General features: G+C 34.8%; 1 protein-coding gene across 5 annotated transcripts in view; it reads left to right on the top strand.

Moving 5' to 3' along the window:
* The window catches only part of LOC145662613 (uncharacterized), a 450934-nt gene that overhangs the window by 356252 nt on the left and 76304 nt on the right, over positions 1-18378 (top strand). For all 5 annotated transcript variants that reach the window (XM_081728341.1, XM_081728342.1, XM_081728343.1 and 2 more), the window contains 4 exons: positions 7290-7434; positions 12288-12361; positions 13306-13412; positions 18010-18239. In XM_081728341.1, the coding sequence (XP_081584467.1) occupies positions 7290-7434; positions 12288-12361; positions 13306-13412; positions 18010-18239 (556 nt within the window). The remainder of the gene's footprint in view (positions 1-7289; positions 7435-12287; positions 12362-13305; positions 13413-18009; positions 18240-18378) is intronic.

Here is an 18378-nt window from a genome sequence, read left to right on the forward strand (position 1 = left end):
TAATCCAGTCCATTTACATGAGTTTTATGGATGCAGTAATAAGACATTGAAACAATATTGTTTCCCCTCAACAACACGCGGCGAGTTGTCATAGCATGTAGCTGCATTTGCTCGCTTGAAAACCGTATTGATTGTATTTATCAAATTTGAAACCAAAATTTTCTAATCGCAGTTTCAGAGTTACATAATTATTCTAAATTGTTCATAAATGTTCCTGAGAAACCTTTGAGTGGTTGGTATTTGTTTCCACATATAATGTGTAACAGAAAGGTGCGTGTGAATGTATAGTTAGTTATATTGTGTGTGTGTGTGTGTGTGTGTGTGTGTGTGTGTGTGTGTGTGTGTCCCCTCAAGGACAGTGAAACGAATTGGAGGGAGAAACGAAATTGGACACTTGGAAAGAAAACAGATGTGAAAGAAAGCAGGGGAAAACTGTGGGTTCGGTTAAACTGAATATGTCCATTATTATAATACCCAGAATAACCAAAACATTTTGCATAAATTAAGTTGGTTCACAACAATGGTTGGTTTACAAACTTACAACAATGGAAAGAATAAATTGTAGTAAAATTTTCATCTAAAAACTCATAGATCACTTGGTCCTGTACTAAATGACAGAATTTCAGAGACCTAGAACAAGCGATGACGCGAGAGGTATCTAATTCCTCTACAACAATTAAAAGCTTACAACAATGGAAAGAACAAAATATCGAAAAATGATTACCTTATGAATCATACACTACATTACGGTAAACCAAATGCCGAAATTTCAGAATCTTAGAATAAACGATAACGGGAAAAGCATTGGATTCCTTCAACAATCAAAAGCTTACAACAATGGAAAGAACAAAATGCTGTAAAATTTTCGCCTTGAGGTTCATATATTACTTCATTGTGTTCTCAGTGACAGAATTTCATTGTCCTTGTGCAAACAATAACGGGAAAGGGATCAGATTTCTCCACAACAATTAAAAGGTTACAACAATGGGAACGAAAATACATAATAAAATTTTCGCCTTTATATTCATATATTACTACATTCTTTGCTAAACGCCAGAATTTCAAAGTCCTAGAACAAGCAGTAACTCGAGAAGCATTGGATTACTCTCCAACAATTAGAAGCTTACAACAATGGAAAGAACAAAATTTTTAAAAAATGTCAACTTGTGATTCATACATTACATCACGCTATACTAAATGCCAGAATTTCAGTGTCCTAGAACAAATGGTAACGGGAGAAATATAGGATTTCTCTGCAACAATTAAAAGCTTGCAACAATGGAAAGAACAAAATGTCGAAAAATTGTCACCTTGGAACCTATAGACTACATCATGCTGTACTAAATACCAAAATTCCAGAGTCCTAGAACAAATGGTAAGGGAAGAGGCATTGAATTCCTCTGCAACAATTAGTTGAACTCAACAATGAACAAGTCAACAATTCGAAAATCTGCACGGAACAATTGCTGCGTATAGTCATTATCTTCAAACAGACTGACAGTGAAGAACATAGTTCAGTATTTGTAAAAGTTATTAGACATTTTTGTGAATATTAATTAACATTGAAAAGATAGGGCGATAGCTACGCCATCTCTTATCACAGAAACAAACTTTTTGTGGCTTTAGACCATCCTTACGTTAAACTGAAGAAGAAACCGTAGGATACGAAATCATTTTAAGGTTATGAATATAAAGAACCGCGGGATGCTGAAGAGCTTCCTCGTGACTATATGGCTAGCATAAGCGTTTTTGGCGCGGGAGACATGGGTTCGATTCGCTGCGGGAGCTCATGTAGGTTGGATCCCACATTAATCTGTAGATCCACGTCTCCTATAGCTTCGCTGATGAAAGGGACGTTAAACTCCAAATCCAATTTAAGCCAGGAGATTGCTGGAGTAAGTTAAAAGAAACTTAAAAGCACGTGACAAGGAAATAGTACTAAAGGACAGAAAAGTTGTGTAGAAGAAGGGAAATAAAAGTAAACTGACAGAGCTCGAGAAGTATATTATAAAAGTAAATGAAAAGAGAGAAAAAAGTAGTAACACTAGAAAAATATAAACTGGAATAACATTGGAAGTTATTTTTAGCGGTAAGCTTTATCTACTTATCTATATATAAATAAAAATGACTATGTGACTCTCTCTCTCTCTCTCTCTCTCTTGAACAACCCGACCGATCACGACTAAATTTTCAACATAGATGAGGTGCGGGTCTGGATGGTTTTTATTATTTTGCTTTGAGGTACAACTTAGGGGAATGGAAGAGGGAGATTATATATATAACATGATCGAAAATGACCGATATTTGTCTCGAATCCACAGTTTTCGGAGTCGCTGAGATGAACAGTAACACTTCCTATGTCGTTTAAGTCAAAATTCCACCCACAGTAGTAATATTTAACAAAGACACACACATACACACACACACACACACAAAAAAAAAACATAATCTATCAGAGAGCGCTTCAGTAATAATAGTGACTAACAGAACTTATTACTAATTTTCCTTATTTTAACCAGCAAAGCGGGCAATTGACACTAGTATATGCTAAACTTCGGTAAGCTTCAGTAAAGAAACAGTAATTTAAAATGGAGACACAAAACCGAGAAACTTAAATTCAGTTGATGATCAGTGTCGTTCATTAGCAATTGTCAATATTTGTTACAGCATAGTAAAGCACAAGAGTTTAGTTCATCAGTCTTTGATCAAGTTTTGGGTTTAGATCAACACCACTTCTTAATCAATATCAAAGTTTTTTTTTTTTTTATCACAGAAAAATGCGTAAATTTGGATATATCGTCAGGTTGAGACGCTGAACACTTGAAAAAACTCAGTTTCCCCCTCCCTGAATTTTTGCTTGTACTCCATGTCGGTATGTTGTGTATACATTATAATACCTTGGTCAAGCCTTAGCATTGGAAAACGTGTCATTTTCGTATTTAGCAAATGATCACCTTGAGGCAGTTCACTTTTAATTTGAGTTTATTAAACTTCCAAATTATGCTATCCATAAGTGTCGGAAGTCTTATAAAACGACTTTATCCATCCGTCTGCCGACAGGTACCAGATCAAAAGCGGTAAGAGATGTCGAGATATCTGCAATCAATCCAGTCTCCCAAGGATAGGTTCCATCTCCTTCGTTAACTCTCTATTCAAACTTAAAGTGGTTCGAATGAATCATTTCCGGTTTCAACGTTTATCGCCATAAATCGAAAATGGTAACAGATTGTGAGAAACGGTTTTTTGAAAACGATTCAGCGTCTCAGGGCAACACACCATGATTATTCCAAACACTCAACCAAAATCGAACATGGTTCAAATTAAATATTGCATCCAGTTTCAGTACTGATTTCCACAGAGCAAAACTGGCAAGAGATATCGAAATGCGAATTTCTGCAATCAATTCAGCGTCCCAAGAATAGGTTCCATCTTCTCCATTAAGGTTCTATAAAAAGCGTAAGTGGTTCAGATGAGCCATTTCTGGTTTCAAGTTTATCGCCATGCAACAAAAATGGTAATATATAGCGACAAGCGGTTTTCTGCAACGATTCAGTGTGTCAAAAGAACATACCATCACAACCCGCAATACTCATCAAAACCGGAAGTGGTTGTAATTTACTATTACTTCCGGTTTCAACTCAATACTGATTTTCGTATAGCTTTTTTTTTTTTTTTTTGCAATCGATTCAGCTTTCCAAAAGTACGTTTTATCTCCTTTGTTAACAATCTATTCAAACCAAAAGTGGTTCGAATTAACAGTTTGCGGTTTCAATTTTTCCTTCCATAGGACAATAACAGTAAGGCATAGCGTATAATGGCTTTTTGATATGGATTCAGCGTTTAAGAACGTATGATTAAGGCAAGTGAATGATGTTGGAAGAATTGGTGAAATGAGAATGTAGTAGGAAACGGAAATGCACCGAGAAAACGCACGGACACAATGTCCACCACAAATTTATTTGGCTGGGGATCGATCCAGAGGTTCGACGCACCAGAGGTGAGAGCTCTACTACTGAGCCACCGTGTTTCCTTCAGTGTACTACATTAAGTTTGAGTATTGAATTCCCATAGTTTGGAATACCGTAGTTTCATACTGTGAAACGAAATTCACGGGCCGGCGCGAGGGGTGGGTGGGTCGAGCAGTGCCACCGCCCAGGGCGGCAAAATTTGAAAAAGAAAGAAATACTATCAAAATATAATGCTTTGTAATAGGCTCACATGGAAAAATAAAATTGTGCTAATGAGAATGTAATTGAACTTACTTCACTCACATTCAGGAAAATATTCAGTCCGAAAATTCAGAGCATTTCCCCTCGTTTTCAGTTATCAAACTATTAGCCCCAGGTATCTCGTTCAATATTTCTCTTGCAGCGGCAAAGATAAGATTTTCAGCTAGGGTGGGTAGAATTGGTTCCGTACCAATAACAGACACCACTGGTCTTGGACCAACAGAAGTAATAATTAAACAGCTAATGGAAATGAACATTTCAATCGAATACATGAGGGGCCAAGAATATTGTAAAGTTCTGCATGTCTTCTCAATTAACCATATGTGTACTACACGTGTATGACAGTATACAAATACAACGCAGATGACAGTACAGAAGAGAAGTCGCCCACAATCGCCAGCAGTCGGCAAGACTGAGATTACCGAAGGTAGCCGACATTTTAGGATAAAAGACAGGAGCACGCCTCAACAAGCATCAATCTATCCAGGTTGATCAAACCATCTAAAGCCCTAAGGCGCCCGGCCATTGGGTTCACCTTACCCTCTCACGACGCTTGGTCAATTGAGAGATACCTATCCTAAAGCACTAAGGCGCCCGGCCCTAAGGTTCCCTTTCTCTCTCACAACGCCTGGTCACCGAGAGAGACACCTAATCACACACAACTTATTTCCTCTCACGACGCCCGGTCAAAGAGAGGAACCTCACCTACAAAAGCCCTACGACGCCTGGTCATTAGGTTCCTTCCACTTTTTTACCTAAAATTATTAGAGGAACTACTTATTGTAATATATTTCTGTATTTAAGAAGATCTTTTATAATAAAAGGTGATATGAAAGTCCAAATTCCGGTGTACGATAATTGCTCTACCTTACATAAACAGAGAATTTTACATTATGACAATGATTTCAATATGAAAGGGAAACATTCAGATATTCAGAAGAGAAATTTAGAAATAAATTCCCGTGCCTTCTGTTCCTTGTAGTAATCACTCACTAAACCTTGTCGTGAACGATGCAGCCACAGCATCTCACAAGGAACGGACATGAACTTGTCATTCGGTCATCTGAATCAAACCTAGTCCATTCGATAAACATAACAAAGATATGTTCATGCACAAAAACTTAGGTGCCATGGACAACGGAGTAAGGCCTTAGGACCCTTTGTTCTGTTAGTATAAAGAAAATCGTAGACTCGCAGTGAAAAAGCTATTGCATCGACATTGTTCATTGGAAAGTCATGGTTTATAGTTCATTCTCTTCAGCATGAAACAAGCTTTCCAGAGGTGCTATGTATTGGGGCTCATAACGTACTTGAATAGGAAAAATTAGGAGAATGTCGGGAAAATTGTCTCCAGAAATCCCTCCCATCAGCTTTGAATCCCTCTGGAGTGGCACCGGTTAAAAGCACACAATACAAATTTACCTCTAAAAAATACTATAGGGAATAAGAAATGTTTGTATTGCTAGACAGAATAAGTATGAGGGGAAAGCGTTTATTGGTATACAAGCTTTTCCCTCATATCTATTCCATCTATCAATACAAAACTTGGTATATACATTTCTTATCCCCTATACTATTATTTGAGATACAATTGGATTATGTGCTTTTACTCGGGGCCACACCAAAGGAGTCCAAAGTTGATGGAAGGGATTTCTGGAGAGAATTTTCCCGACATTCTCCCAATTTTATCTGTTCAAGTACGTTATAGGCCCCAATACATATTGCCTCTGGGAAGCTTGTTTAATGCTGAAGAAAATGAACTATAAATCATGACTTTCCAATGAACAGTGTTGATGCAATAGGTATTTCACTGTGAGTCTACGATTTTCTTTATACTAACAGAATAAAGGGTCCTAGGGACTTACTCCCTTGTCCATGGCACCTAATTTTGTGTGCATGAACATATCTTTATCGAATGGACTAGGTTTGATTCGGATGTCCGGATGACAGGTTCATGTCCTTTCCTTGTAAGATGTTTGAATGCATGTTGTTAACACTATCTGTTAAATAGGATTTTACAAAATTTAAACTGCTGCTATGGAATCCGTAATACGCTAATTTATCACTTAGGATTTTATGATCTACACAATCAAATGCTTTGCTTAAATCGCAGAATGTAGCTAGAGCAAAACCCTTATTTTCAAAATCTTCATATATTTTTTTCGTTAGTGTTTGTACTGCATCAGTTGTGAATTTCCCAGGCCTCAATCCAAATTGATCTTCCAGAATTATATTTTGCTCAGTCATATATTTATATAGCTGATCTTTAACAATAGTTTCCATAATTTTATTCCGGAATAAGAGATATTGGGCGGTAATTAGACGAACACGATCGATCTCCCGTTTTGTATGTAAGAATACATTTGGCTATTTTAAGTGCTTTAGGAAAAATACCTTGAGATAGACATTTATTGAAGCATATTGTAAGGGGTTTCGCAATGTGATTAATAATAGCTTTTATAATGTTGCTCGATATGTAAAATATATCCTTATTGTCAGAAGTTTTCAATTTTTTTTACTACTTTTATGAGGTTATGAGGGCTAACGTGGTTAATAACAAAAGAACTATTAAATGAACTATGTTGACTTAAATACTGATACATATTTACATTAGTATCTGCATTGATTTTCTTGATTTCCTCTACGGAAGTAACAAAACACGTATTAAGGGTATTAGGCGACTGCGTAACATTATTGTTATTATTACTATTACTTACCTTGTTGATTATCTTCCATGCAGTTTTGCATTTATTTGATGATAATTCAATGCAATTTTCATTGTATATTGCTCTCGCTATCTTTATTGCAGATTTATATTTATTCCTTTGAGAGTTATAAATATCACTGGATTCGCTAGTCATTTTGTTCTTATATATATTATAATACTGCATTACTTTAGCTTTCATAGATTGCAGTTTCCTCAGCATGTGTATTTTGTCCAACTATGAGTTCACACATTACGCTATGCTGTTTGTTATCAGGACTGTCGTGATAGGTAAAATTGTTGTATGATCGTTGTATAAAATTTGAAACAATATTTCTTTTATTTTCTCTTTCCAGGCCTTGCCAGCGGCATGTCCTGAGTTCCAGCTGGCAGCGAGTACAAGTTTTTTTTCCATCCTAGAGAAGGAGCTTGTGCATCCAACGACATTTACACAAACGTTTCTTCGAAGTATTTTAACATCGATAGATAGTAAGGATGCAGGTAATTAAGTAGCTTGACTTTTTTTCTGTAAGTTTGTAATATATATAATATTGGGATGGTTCTTATTTCTCCACAGTTTATTTATTTATTTTGTCTTGCCCCCTAAAATGGTGCCATATCAGACCAAAGTAACCTATGAGAAAAACTATTTCAGTTGAATATCATCGGTTCTCCAAGCGACCTCAAATTTTCAATGCATTTACAGTATATAATATGAGGCAAAGGTACATTATATTTTCGGAACATCTAGACGAAGCGACAGCATATCTTAGATTGGGATACTGGATGTTGAATTGCATCTATTACTTTATAGCTGGCTGCCATCTTCAGGTCCGTCATCTTGGATTCAACTTCAAAATTTTTAGTAGGAAAAGCCGTATAACATATCATTTTATAGTAGATTTTTGTTACAAGCACACATTACTTCTCTAATGTAATTTAATCATTTAATAGTTATTACCTTCATAATATATGTTTATTCTTACAATAATCTTTTAAATCTTACAAAGTACCTTTGCCTTATGTATTTGTATACTGTAAATGTATTGAAGACTTGGACACTTGGGGCACCATTTAGTATTATCCATTTGAATTATTTTTCTCGTAGGTTACTTTGATCTGATATGGATCTATTTTTGGGGGTGAGACTAAAAAAACTGAAGTCGAAAAATAAGGACCTCTTAATATATATACAATGCTGTGTTAACTAAATCAACAGACTGTAAGAGGTGATTCCTCACATTGAAAAAAAGTTTATAGATCTGTGGACAAAAGTGCATAATTTCAGAGCTGTTGGAGATATCAACTTGGTACAAAGGAATTGTTGTTATCAGGTGAGAAACCTCTTCATCCATACCTATTTTGATCCATCTTTACTTCACAGATTATCTGGAAATCCCTAGTCCATATGGGGAATCCCATGCACACGCATTGCACGGTTATAAAACATGCAAGTTTAAATAAAAACAGGTGTGGCTTCGATTTTTTTTTCCATAGTTCTTGAAATCATTTTCCCTCTGAAGTTCATTTTTCCACATTTTCGCCAGCTTATATCTACCAAACATTGTCTTATGGGACACATGTTTATTGAGATTTTTACCTTATTTTTATGACTGTATTCACTTCTCAAAGTTTGTCGGTTGAATTTTTTGACACCCGATAATCAGTGCTTTTTAAGCAGTATCGCGATCCAAATGAATAAAAATTGAATAGCAAAATGCGATGCAATTGTGATTGTGATTTATAACTGAAGTAACTATTTTTATGAAAGGATAGCTTTCCTTCATGACTGGACATTGTTTTAGTCTCATCACATATAGTTCAAGTTCAGCAAGGAATGTTCACTCAAAGATCAACATTGTTCTGTTAAGTGTTTGTTAGGTCCTCAAAAATACAGACATATCAATGTCGTTATACTGAGCATATTCTTGGAAATTTACTGGAGAATTGATAACAAAGAGATCATATGCACGATATTTTACTCTGGAAAGTGCCTCTCAGAATGGGCTTCACTTACCCTCTCAGAATGGACTTCACTTACCCTACATTTCCAAGTGTAAGATCACAGCTTTCTTTCTGGAAGCTTGATCACTAGCAAAAGTATGGAACTTTCCAGCACGATATTTTCTACTTTTTAAAATATTTTCCCAGTTGTTTCAAGTTCTGATGACAAGTCTATAATAACACATCAGATTGTGAGTTGCAACATTAGCCAAGAAATATTCTTCTTGATAGGCCTGTTTTTCCTTCTTTCTTTTCATTATAATTGCGAGAGAAAAATAGTGGTTGGCTTAAAACGTGTAAATTAACACTTTAACCGAAACATGAGCTTCAGAAACGTTATGAGAAACACAAGGTTCCAGAGACCCATAAGTCAATTTTGTATTATATTTACTTTGAAATGTATTTATGGTATTTTGTAATAAAAAGGCCAAATAACTTTAAACCTTCACGAGCAACCGGGGTTGCCACCGTTATTTTAAAATTTACCACTGGGTCTCAGAGACCCATGTTTCGGTTAAAGTGTTAAAAGACAAAATGTTCTGGGTGACATTAGTTAGAATTTTACAGTGCTAAAACTTGTAATAAAAGGCTGTAGCTTAGTGATTTTTTTAAAAATGTTTTTGTGTCATTTTTCATGAAGTCATTGTTTCCTGAAATGCTGTTTTATCGTGTTACTACTTGATCTTGAATTGTTTTTTTCTAGAATGTTGCTATTTCTTGATAGGTGATTCAGCATATGCGAGAAAGCACTCGTTCTATAATGGGAAAAGTATTGAAACATTAAGAAAATTATATTGTAATATGAGCCAATTTCAATTTACATGCATAAGGCTAAATTAACAATAACCGACCCCCCCCCCCGTTTATTCCAATCGGATACCACCCCTGCTTAAATTCAGCTAGCTCAAAATCTTAACCCCCTCAGCTTAATTTAACAAGTTGTTTCAACATGTTTCACTAGTATCAATGTTTCTGAGGTAAAACCGTGGGCCCTGACTTTCGGAACACGTGATATGTTTATATAATTAATTCTATAACAATACAAATTCTTATTAAACCGTGCCTTAATCTTAACTTTTTCTCTTTTTAACTGAATAACATTTTGATTCTTTCGGCCCTACTCTGTTTGTATTATGTCTGATTATATGAAATTGGATAGCATATATAGAAGACCAAATTTTTTATCTTTATTAGATCAAATCACCAATTTTTGAATGACATTTGAATATTCGTTAGTAACATTACTGTAATATTAACTTCGGAGCAATGTAAGTGGTTTCACTGTCTTGGAAAATTGCCAAAGTGTCTGCGAACAGAGAAAATTAATAAATAAATAAGTAAAAACTGATTCACTCTTCTGATGTATAATAATAATAATATAAGTATATAAAACACAAATATTTTTAAACTGTCAAGCAGCTTATTTTATATATTTTTTGACTATTTTATGTGGATTAATCGTACTTGTTTTGGAAGGTTTATATATATATATATATATATATATATATATATATATATATATATATATATATATATAAAGAAAGAAAGAAGATAAGATTTCATTTTTTGTGTAGCTTCCCAACATGTCAAAATCTATTGAATTGATCGAAATTGTATTGCCCAAGGTGTGACAAAGATGTTCACAAAGAAAACACAACTATATGTACTTAATTTTTGTATCTTGTTATTATACTGTATAATTAAAATGCTAACACATTTTATACTAAGTTTAGTCATATTGAAAAAGGAAATGGTATAGAGAAATGACGACAAGTTACTTTTCAAATTATCAAAGTGAAGTAGCTTGAGATTGAAAAGGAATAGATATCTGAATTTATGCGAAAGACCTTTAATTTTATACATGTGAACAATACTCACATATACAGAATGAAGTACAATTAATAGTACTGTTTTAGAAATATATAAAGAAATGCAATTTTGATATAATTTAGTTCTGTTCGCTGCCTGTAAATAATACTACTACTCGAATTTAGTTTCAAGTAACATTTTTCCTTTTTTCATCTGAAATGAAATAAAATTAAGTATTCTGCTAATGATAAGCACAAAGGATGTTGAATAAGTTTTGCACAAATGGGTATAATGTTTTTATTAGTTGCAATATGATGCTTAAATTTTTGGTGAATATATTTTGATCGTTTGGCTTCAAAATGGTAATAATTGTTGTTTCCTATTGTTCACAAGTAAACCACAATGGCCACTGAAGTAGACATCAGAACCGATAACAGACAGTAGTGGAACATGTTCAAATCCAGTGATGAATCAGCCACATCAATTTATAGGAAATTTCTTTCGGTTTATGGGGATCGCACATTGGACAGCTCCAGTAACCAGCATTAATTGCAGCGATTTAAAAAACCTAGACTTTCCAGATCAGGCGCCAGAAAATTATGGACTCCTTTTTCTGGGATCAGTGCGGTACCGTTTCCATAGACTTCTTGGAACATGGCTCCACAATTAACAAGGAGCGTTATTGTTTGTCACTGGATAAGGTACGACGTGCTCTCCAGAGCAAGAAACCGGAGCTGGAAGGTAAAGTCATCTAACTTTATCATGACAATGCCAATGCTCACACAGCCATGATGACAGGAGAAAATTTTGAAAATGGGATGGGAAGTTTCTTCTTAGCCTCCCTATAGTCCGGCCTTGGCTCCTTCGGTCGTCTGAAGACCCACCTGCGAGGAAAAACTTTCAACAGTGACAAGGCCTTTATTTCTTGTATGAAACAACCTGAATTTTACCAAAGTGTATTCAAGGGATAGAAAGAACCTTGAACAAGATGCGTCACGGCAGATAGAGGCTACGTTGAGTGACATGGTCTTGTAGCCAAAGGATCAAAGTATATTCACCTAAAATTTAATTCTATTCCAACTAATATTAATATTATAACTGTGTGTTCAAAACTTATTGAATGTCATTTGTATGAGCAAATGGTTGTAAATAATAAAGAAAAAAGAAAATATGATTACCCGAAGAAAACACATGGACCCGATGTTTGTTCACAACGAAGCTTTCATATTTAGGATAGAACTTGCAACTTGTTCATTAGAGGTGAGCGCTTATTAGGCGTGTTTTGTAGCGAGGAAAATCTACAGTGATTTCCATTGAGGTGCAGGACAAAACTGACTAATACCATACGCGACGGATAATATGTAATAAAAGAACCGAAACATGTAATTTAGTGTAAGAAAGTAGTTTGTGCAGTATCGAGTCTAATACGTAGAAAATCTCATACTTTCAGAACTTCTAGCTACATCTCCCTCTTTAAGTCTTTTTAGTATAGTTACTGTTGGTGAATTATTTCGTATTGATTAAATTATTTCTTTTTGCAGTCGTTGCCAATGCGTGGTTGGAGACGCTGCTGGATGTCATTGATCTCCTCCCTAGTGATGTGATTCGAAAAGAGGTAATTGTTTCATTTAGGTTTCTAACTTACGTATGTGGACAGAGGTTGCTTCAGCGTAACTAACTTTGTACACTGCTGATGTATTGAATTATTTTTTGGTTTAAGAATTTTTTACATTGCACACAGTGGTTATGAGTCTTACATTAAAGTGAGTGGTAGTGAGTATAGTTTTTCTACAAGTGTAACATATACATAAAGACAACTAATAGTTCTTGGAGGTCATAACGTAAATTTTCGTATATAACTAGAAGCAACTTTTTACCGAAATTGCAGTATGCGCACACAAGCTTAACATTTTGGTATAAATCAGAAATATTCAGTCAAAATATCAAAACAGCATTGGATTGCTTCTATAATATAATAACCAGAAATGTTTGAGTAGTTGTAGCTCAAGGAATAAGCAGTAAACACTGAAAGCTGATCACGTATGGTAGCTCATATAGCTGATTATGAATTATGTAACTAAATTACGAATTATCCACTTTACAAGCAGGAGACCGGGGTTTGATATCTATCCAGTCCAGAGATAAGATTCTTCTGTTGTAGTAACATAAGTATTGATGAATGAAACAAAATAATTTAAAACAAGCTTGCTGTTCGAATTTCATCTTTCTCTTAGGTCTGTAGTTAATAATTCATTATTTGCTTTTAGAGCAGTTGAAAAGTTGTAGGATGGTCTTAATTTCTAGAACTAATCGTATTTGCTGCTTCAAGTATATAGTAATTATGCTATTTAATTTAGTGCATCAATGCAGTTGCTTAACACCTGGAAAGTCAGAGAAAATTGATATATATATTGGGAGAAGTGAAAATTCATCAAATGAGCATATTTCTTACTAGGGTATTACTGATTGATGTAACATTATTGATGCATGCTTATTCTGTAGTGCTACATTGCTTTCTATTTAGATTATTCTATTAATGTCTTTTCTGTCATCATATAGATCCTGTCGATTGCAATTCACAAAGGTCAGCTTTCTCAACCAGTAGCATCTCGTTTAGCATGTTGCAAGTTACTGGGGAAAATGGCAACGAAGTTCGAACCATTTCTGTAAGTATCTTTACGCATTTAATGTATTTCCACTCTCAATTCAAGAATAAAATTCATTTTAAATATTTTTTTCTTTCCATATAAGAAATTAGTAATATATATTTTATTTCTGGAAGCCTGAAATTTCTTGTAGATAAGTAATTCTAATGTTACATAGATAGTCGTGACTAGGAAACCACATATCGCACACCCGGTGGAAGACTGTTAAAACTCAAAAAATGGCAATTTTGAGTTATCATCGTTCAAAAGAGAATAGAGAGAGAGAGAGAAGCGAGCTCTACCTGGTGGTATTTTTGCACAAACATAACTAAACAGATTAACTCCTAGATGGCAGAAATACCAGTATTCCAGGGAACGATTTTGATAGAATAACAAACTTTGAAAGTCAATGTCCCACAAATATGTATTTCTGACTTGAGAAAGTCTTCCGGGTGTGCGATATGTCGCCAATGGGAGCTGATACATTGACTATACATCAACCAACATAAAATTGTCTAGTTAGCCATAGGATTATAACAAAAGGTATATTCTTAGTCCAGTTAGGTTGTGGTGATAATTATCCTGGCTACCGGGGAATATAACCTTAACATTGATTCCAGTAGAATAAAAGGATGTGGAAACCTTTTCAGTTGCTCCAATGTGAACACATTGCATATTTAGATATAATAGGTGGCTTACTATTATATTATTTATTTTTGAAGTTTACACAGCCCGTCTCAAGGTATGTAAATACTATGCGTGTTGATCACAATACATCCCAGTAAAAATAATAGGATACCTTATTCCTCAAATATTGGAGTTGCTTTTCCTAATCAAAACGTGGTTAGAGGGCCGTCCATAAATCAATTGTTAAAGTATACTTCATTTAGAAAACACAATATAACAGTATCATAATTTTGTATACAGAAAAAAAAAAAAAAAAAAAAAAAAAAGATAGCAGTCAGCAAAGTTTATTAATTAAACTGAATTCTCGGGTTTATTACTGGCAGAAGGGAATAAGCAGTCAATTGGTGCACTTCATTGGGTGATACGTAGTCAATGCAGCTGCTAGTAACGCTGCCCAACATTGCCTTGCGATCAACACCAAAAATTCGGGAAACCGAAGTTGGAAACATAAGCACCAAGGTCGCGTGCACTAACTAGGGAAGTTAGTAACCTTATGAACTCTGTAAATCAACGCGTCAGGACAATTTTTATAATTTTATCACTAAATCTGTACTTTTTGGACAAATTGTATAAATGTGTATGAAATAATATTAATAATAATAATAAATAATCCTACAAATTTACGAGTATATGTGGAAATGATATACTTCAATTTAATTTAAATCCTTGTAATATAATATATGAACTATAAGAAAATCACAATTGTAAACATTTACATGCGTGCAAATCCAAGTAAGGACAACAACTATCCACACAAACTACTATGTCATTCAGCACGGTTACATAAACTTCGCCGATAGACTGCCAACTTAATGAAAAATAATTTCCTATATATACACATCTTTATCCATAGCACATGTACAATACTTAGATTATAATATAGTGGTTATAAAAAATTAATCCAAAAATTGTTACGGACATTTTGAATGTTAAACACGGCAAATACCATTGTTATTGATTCTTCTATTACCGATGATATATTTAATTTCATATCTATTTTTCTTTTGTAGTTCTTGTCATAGATTTAAGAGTAAATTGCACGCAAAATATAGAATAGTGCAGACTACTTTTTTTTTTTTCTGTTTGACTTTGGCAAATTAACCCTTTGCCTGTGTAATTTTCGGAATAAGACTTGTCCTTACCTGTGTAATTTCTTTCTTCTTTTTTAAAATAATCTTCATAGTTTCCTACAGTAATGTTTTATAATAACTCTGGAACGCCTGAAACAATATAAACCAAACTTTGTACGCTGATAACCTAAGACTGTAAATGAAATCTAAGTGCACAAGACACCCCTTGTACCCAGGGGGAGGAGTGGGGTGAGAACGGGTGACGTAAAAATAATCGAAATTCGTCGATACTAGTGTCGAATCCAGAGTTTTCAAGGTCGCTTAGATGAATAGGGACACAGCTCATGCCGTGTAAGTTCATGGCAGTCCTCTATTGGAATGGGCAGAACCCCTAGAGGAGGGGGAGATAAGTGATGACACGTAAAAATAATCGAAAATCACCGATATTAGTGTCAAGTCAATAGTTTTTGAGATTGTTAAAGTGAACAGGGACACCCAATGCCGTGTAAATCTGTGATTGTCCTTCATCGGAATGGGGCGGGCAGAACCCCTAGGGGTTGGGGTAAGAAGACTGCTTGGAAGATCAAAATTGCAAAGTATAACACATCTCATCTACATCGCTCCAAGTCTACGTTCCTTCAGTGCAAATTTTTCTGTCAAAATATTCGTTTCAAGCACTATGAGGTCAATAATGTCGTCTGCAATAAAAGGTTTCATCCATTCCAGGGTATAACCTTATCGTTTACATTAACTTGAACATCACTATTTTCACAAAACACCTCGGGAAACATAGGAGTACGGTTGAGTGTTCAGGTTGTTCTTTCTTTCTTTCTTTTTTCTTTTTCTTTTCTTTTCTTTTTTTCTTTTTCTTTTCTTTTTCTTTCTTTTTCTTTCTTTTTTCCTTTCTTTTTCTTTTTTCTTTCTTGTGCTACAACATCTACCACATAACTAGTCTAGAACACTTTACCATAAAATACGAAAAAAAAAAAAAAAAACCAGCAAATTATAGATTATTCAAACAAACACAGGTCCGAATACGCACACACTTCTCAGAAGGTAAAATGTGTAACATGTACTCGTTCCAACGAACACAAGGAAGGTGTTAACTATTTCCTTTTTATTTTCAGAGGATATGTAATAAAAAAAATGAGTAACTGGCATAGATGTATAGTAACAGTAGGACCATTGACCTACCTCAAATCAACCAATAGCTTTGTCAGGAATATAATAACTTAGATCATGGCGCAAAATTTCAAAGTCAGACGCACTCGCCAATCCAAAAATAATGATCGCCAGTATCACTTACATACAGATTATCAGACCCCCCCCCCCCCCTCTCACACACACACGGCCTTTGGTTTGACATAGAAAGAGATTACATCAGGGCATAAAATTTCAAAAGCAATTACATTCAGGATAATCAATTTTGAATTGGAGGATTCATATACATGTTAAAAAATATCTTACCGTAAGACTTCAGTTCATTTTTCATGTCCGTTGTGAAGACTTCACATTCCGTGTTTTCTCTCACTGAATGGTAATTACACAGCCACATACACAAAATAAATAAATCAAATAAAAGTTCTGTGCAACAGATCTGAGGATATGGATTCGATGTATTTTGTTACACAGAATCCAAATTTCAAAACCGCAGGACGATTGACCGTGTCAATTTTGTTTAATGGGCGAAAAACTTATTTCCTCTCTAGAGGAACAAATCTGTCTTCAACATTGGGGGGGACGGGTAAGACCGTTCTCATAATATTTTCTATATATATATAAAGCGATGTTCAAAATATTTATGAAGGTGAAAAACAATGCTGTGGAGGATGAAGGGAGCAGAGTTGTCTTCAACATTGGGAGGCTTATTCTGGGGGGACATCAATTTCATCTCACTTTCCTTTCGGGCAGTTGGACACAAATCATCACATTTCTCCCTTTAAAAAAAAAAAAAAAAAAAAAAAAAAAAATCTGATTATTGGGAGAGAGAGTCCCCCCAGTTCTAAGATTGGAGGGGACATGTCCCCCCAAACCTCCAGGGAGTTGCACCAGGGTTCCTTTCTATCTAAAATCACACAAGTTTATGTTCACGGTCAATCACCGAATTTTGGATTCGTCCTGGGGCTCTGAATTTTGGACGCCGAATCCATACCTGGGGTCCGCTGCACACAACTTTTTTTTTTTTTTTTTTTTTTTTTGTATGGCTGTCTTACGTGTATCCTCCCTATCCAAAATTGCTAAAGTTTTTCGCCTATAAAAAACTGACACGATCGATTGTCATGGAGTTTCGAAATTTTGATTTTGTGTAACAAAATACATGGAATCCATACTCTGGGTTCCGATGTACAGAACTTTTATTTATTTATTTATTTATTTATTTGTGTGTGTGTATGGCTGTGTTATTTTCGTGTGAAACAAACTGCGTAGCCCTGTAAGCAGAAACCATTCCTACTGTACACTGGTCGCCAGCTCTAAATTTCTAATCGCCAATGGCGCCAATTAGTAGTAGTAGTAGTAGTAGTAGTAGTAGTAGTAGTAGTAGTAGTAGTTGTTGTTGTAGTAGTAGTAGTAGTTGTTGTTGTAGTAGTAGTAGTAGTTGTAGTAGTAGTAGTAGTAGTAGTAGTTGTTGTTGTTGTTGTTGTAATTGTTGTTGTTGTTGTTGTAATTGTTGTTGTTGTTGTTGTAATTGTTGTTGTTGTTGTTGTAATTGTTGTTGTTGTTGTTGTTGTTGTAATTGTTGTTGTTGTTGTAGTAGTAGTTGTTGTTAAAACGTTAGACTCAAAATCTTGTTTAGTTTATTTAATATTTTGTTTTATTTTTCATTAAAAGTTTCTATTTTATTTATTTATTTATTTTTTCAGAATCAAAAAGGAGCTGCTGCCTGTAGTGCAGTCTCTATGTCAAGATGTGAATTATGAAGTACGAGCATGCATTTGTCAGCAATTGGAATACGTTGCAAAAGGCTTGGGTCAAGAGCTGGCTCGGCCCAGTCTTCTTCCAGCGTTAGTTGAACTAGCGAATGACGAAGAAAGCGTGGTTCGGTTGGCTGCTGTTGAGACTGTAGTCAACATGCTGGAATTGTTAGATGAAGGTAATATACTATTTTAATATACCATACATTGTATATTTTACTAGATACATAATTTTATTTTATTTTATTTTTTTTATGTTATCAGTACGTAATGTTGCCCGTAGATAATAATACCGACTGCTTTCTAAATCGTTCAATG

This window comes from Thermobia domestica, chromosome 10, assembly GCF_964235325.1.
Source record: "Thermobia domestica chromosome 10, izTheDome1.hap1.1, whole genome shotgun sequence".
In the NCBI taxonomy this organism is placed as follows: domain Eukaryota; kingdom Metazoa; phylum Arthropoda; class Insecta; order Zygentoma; family Lepismatidae; genus Thermobia; species Thermobia domestica.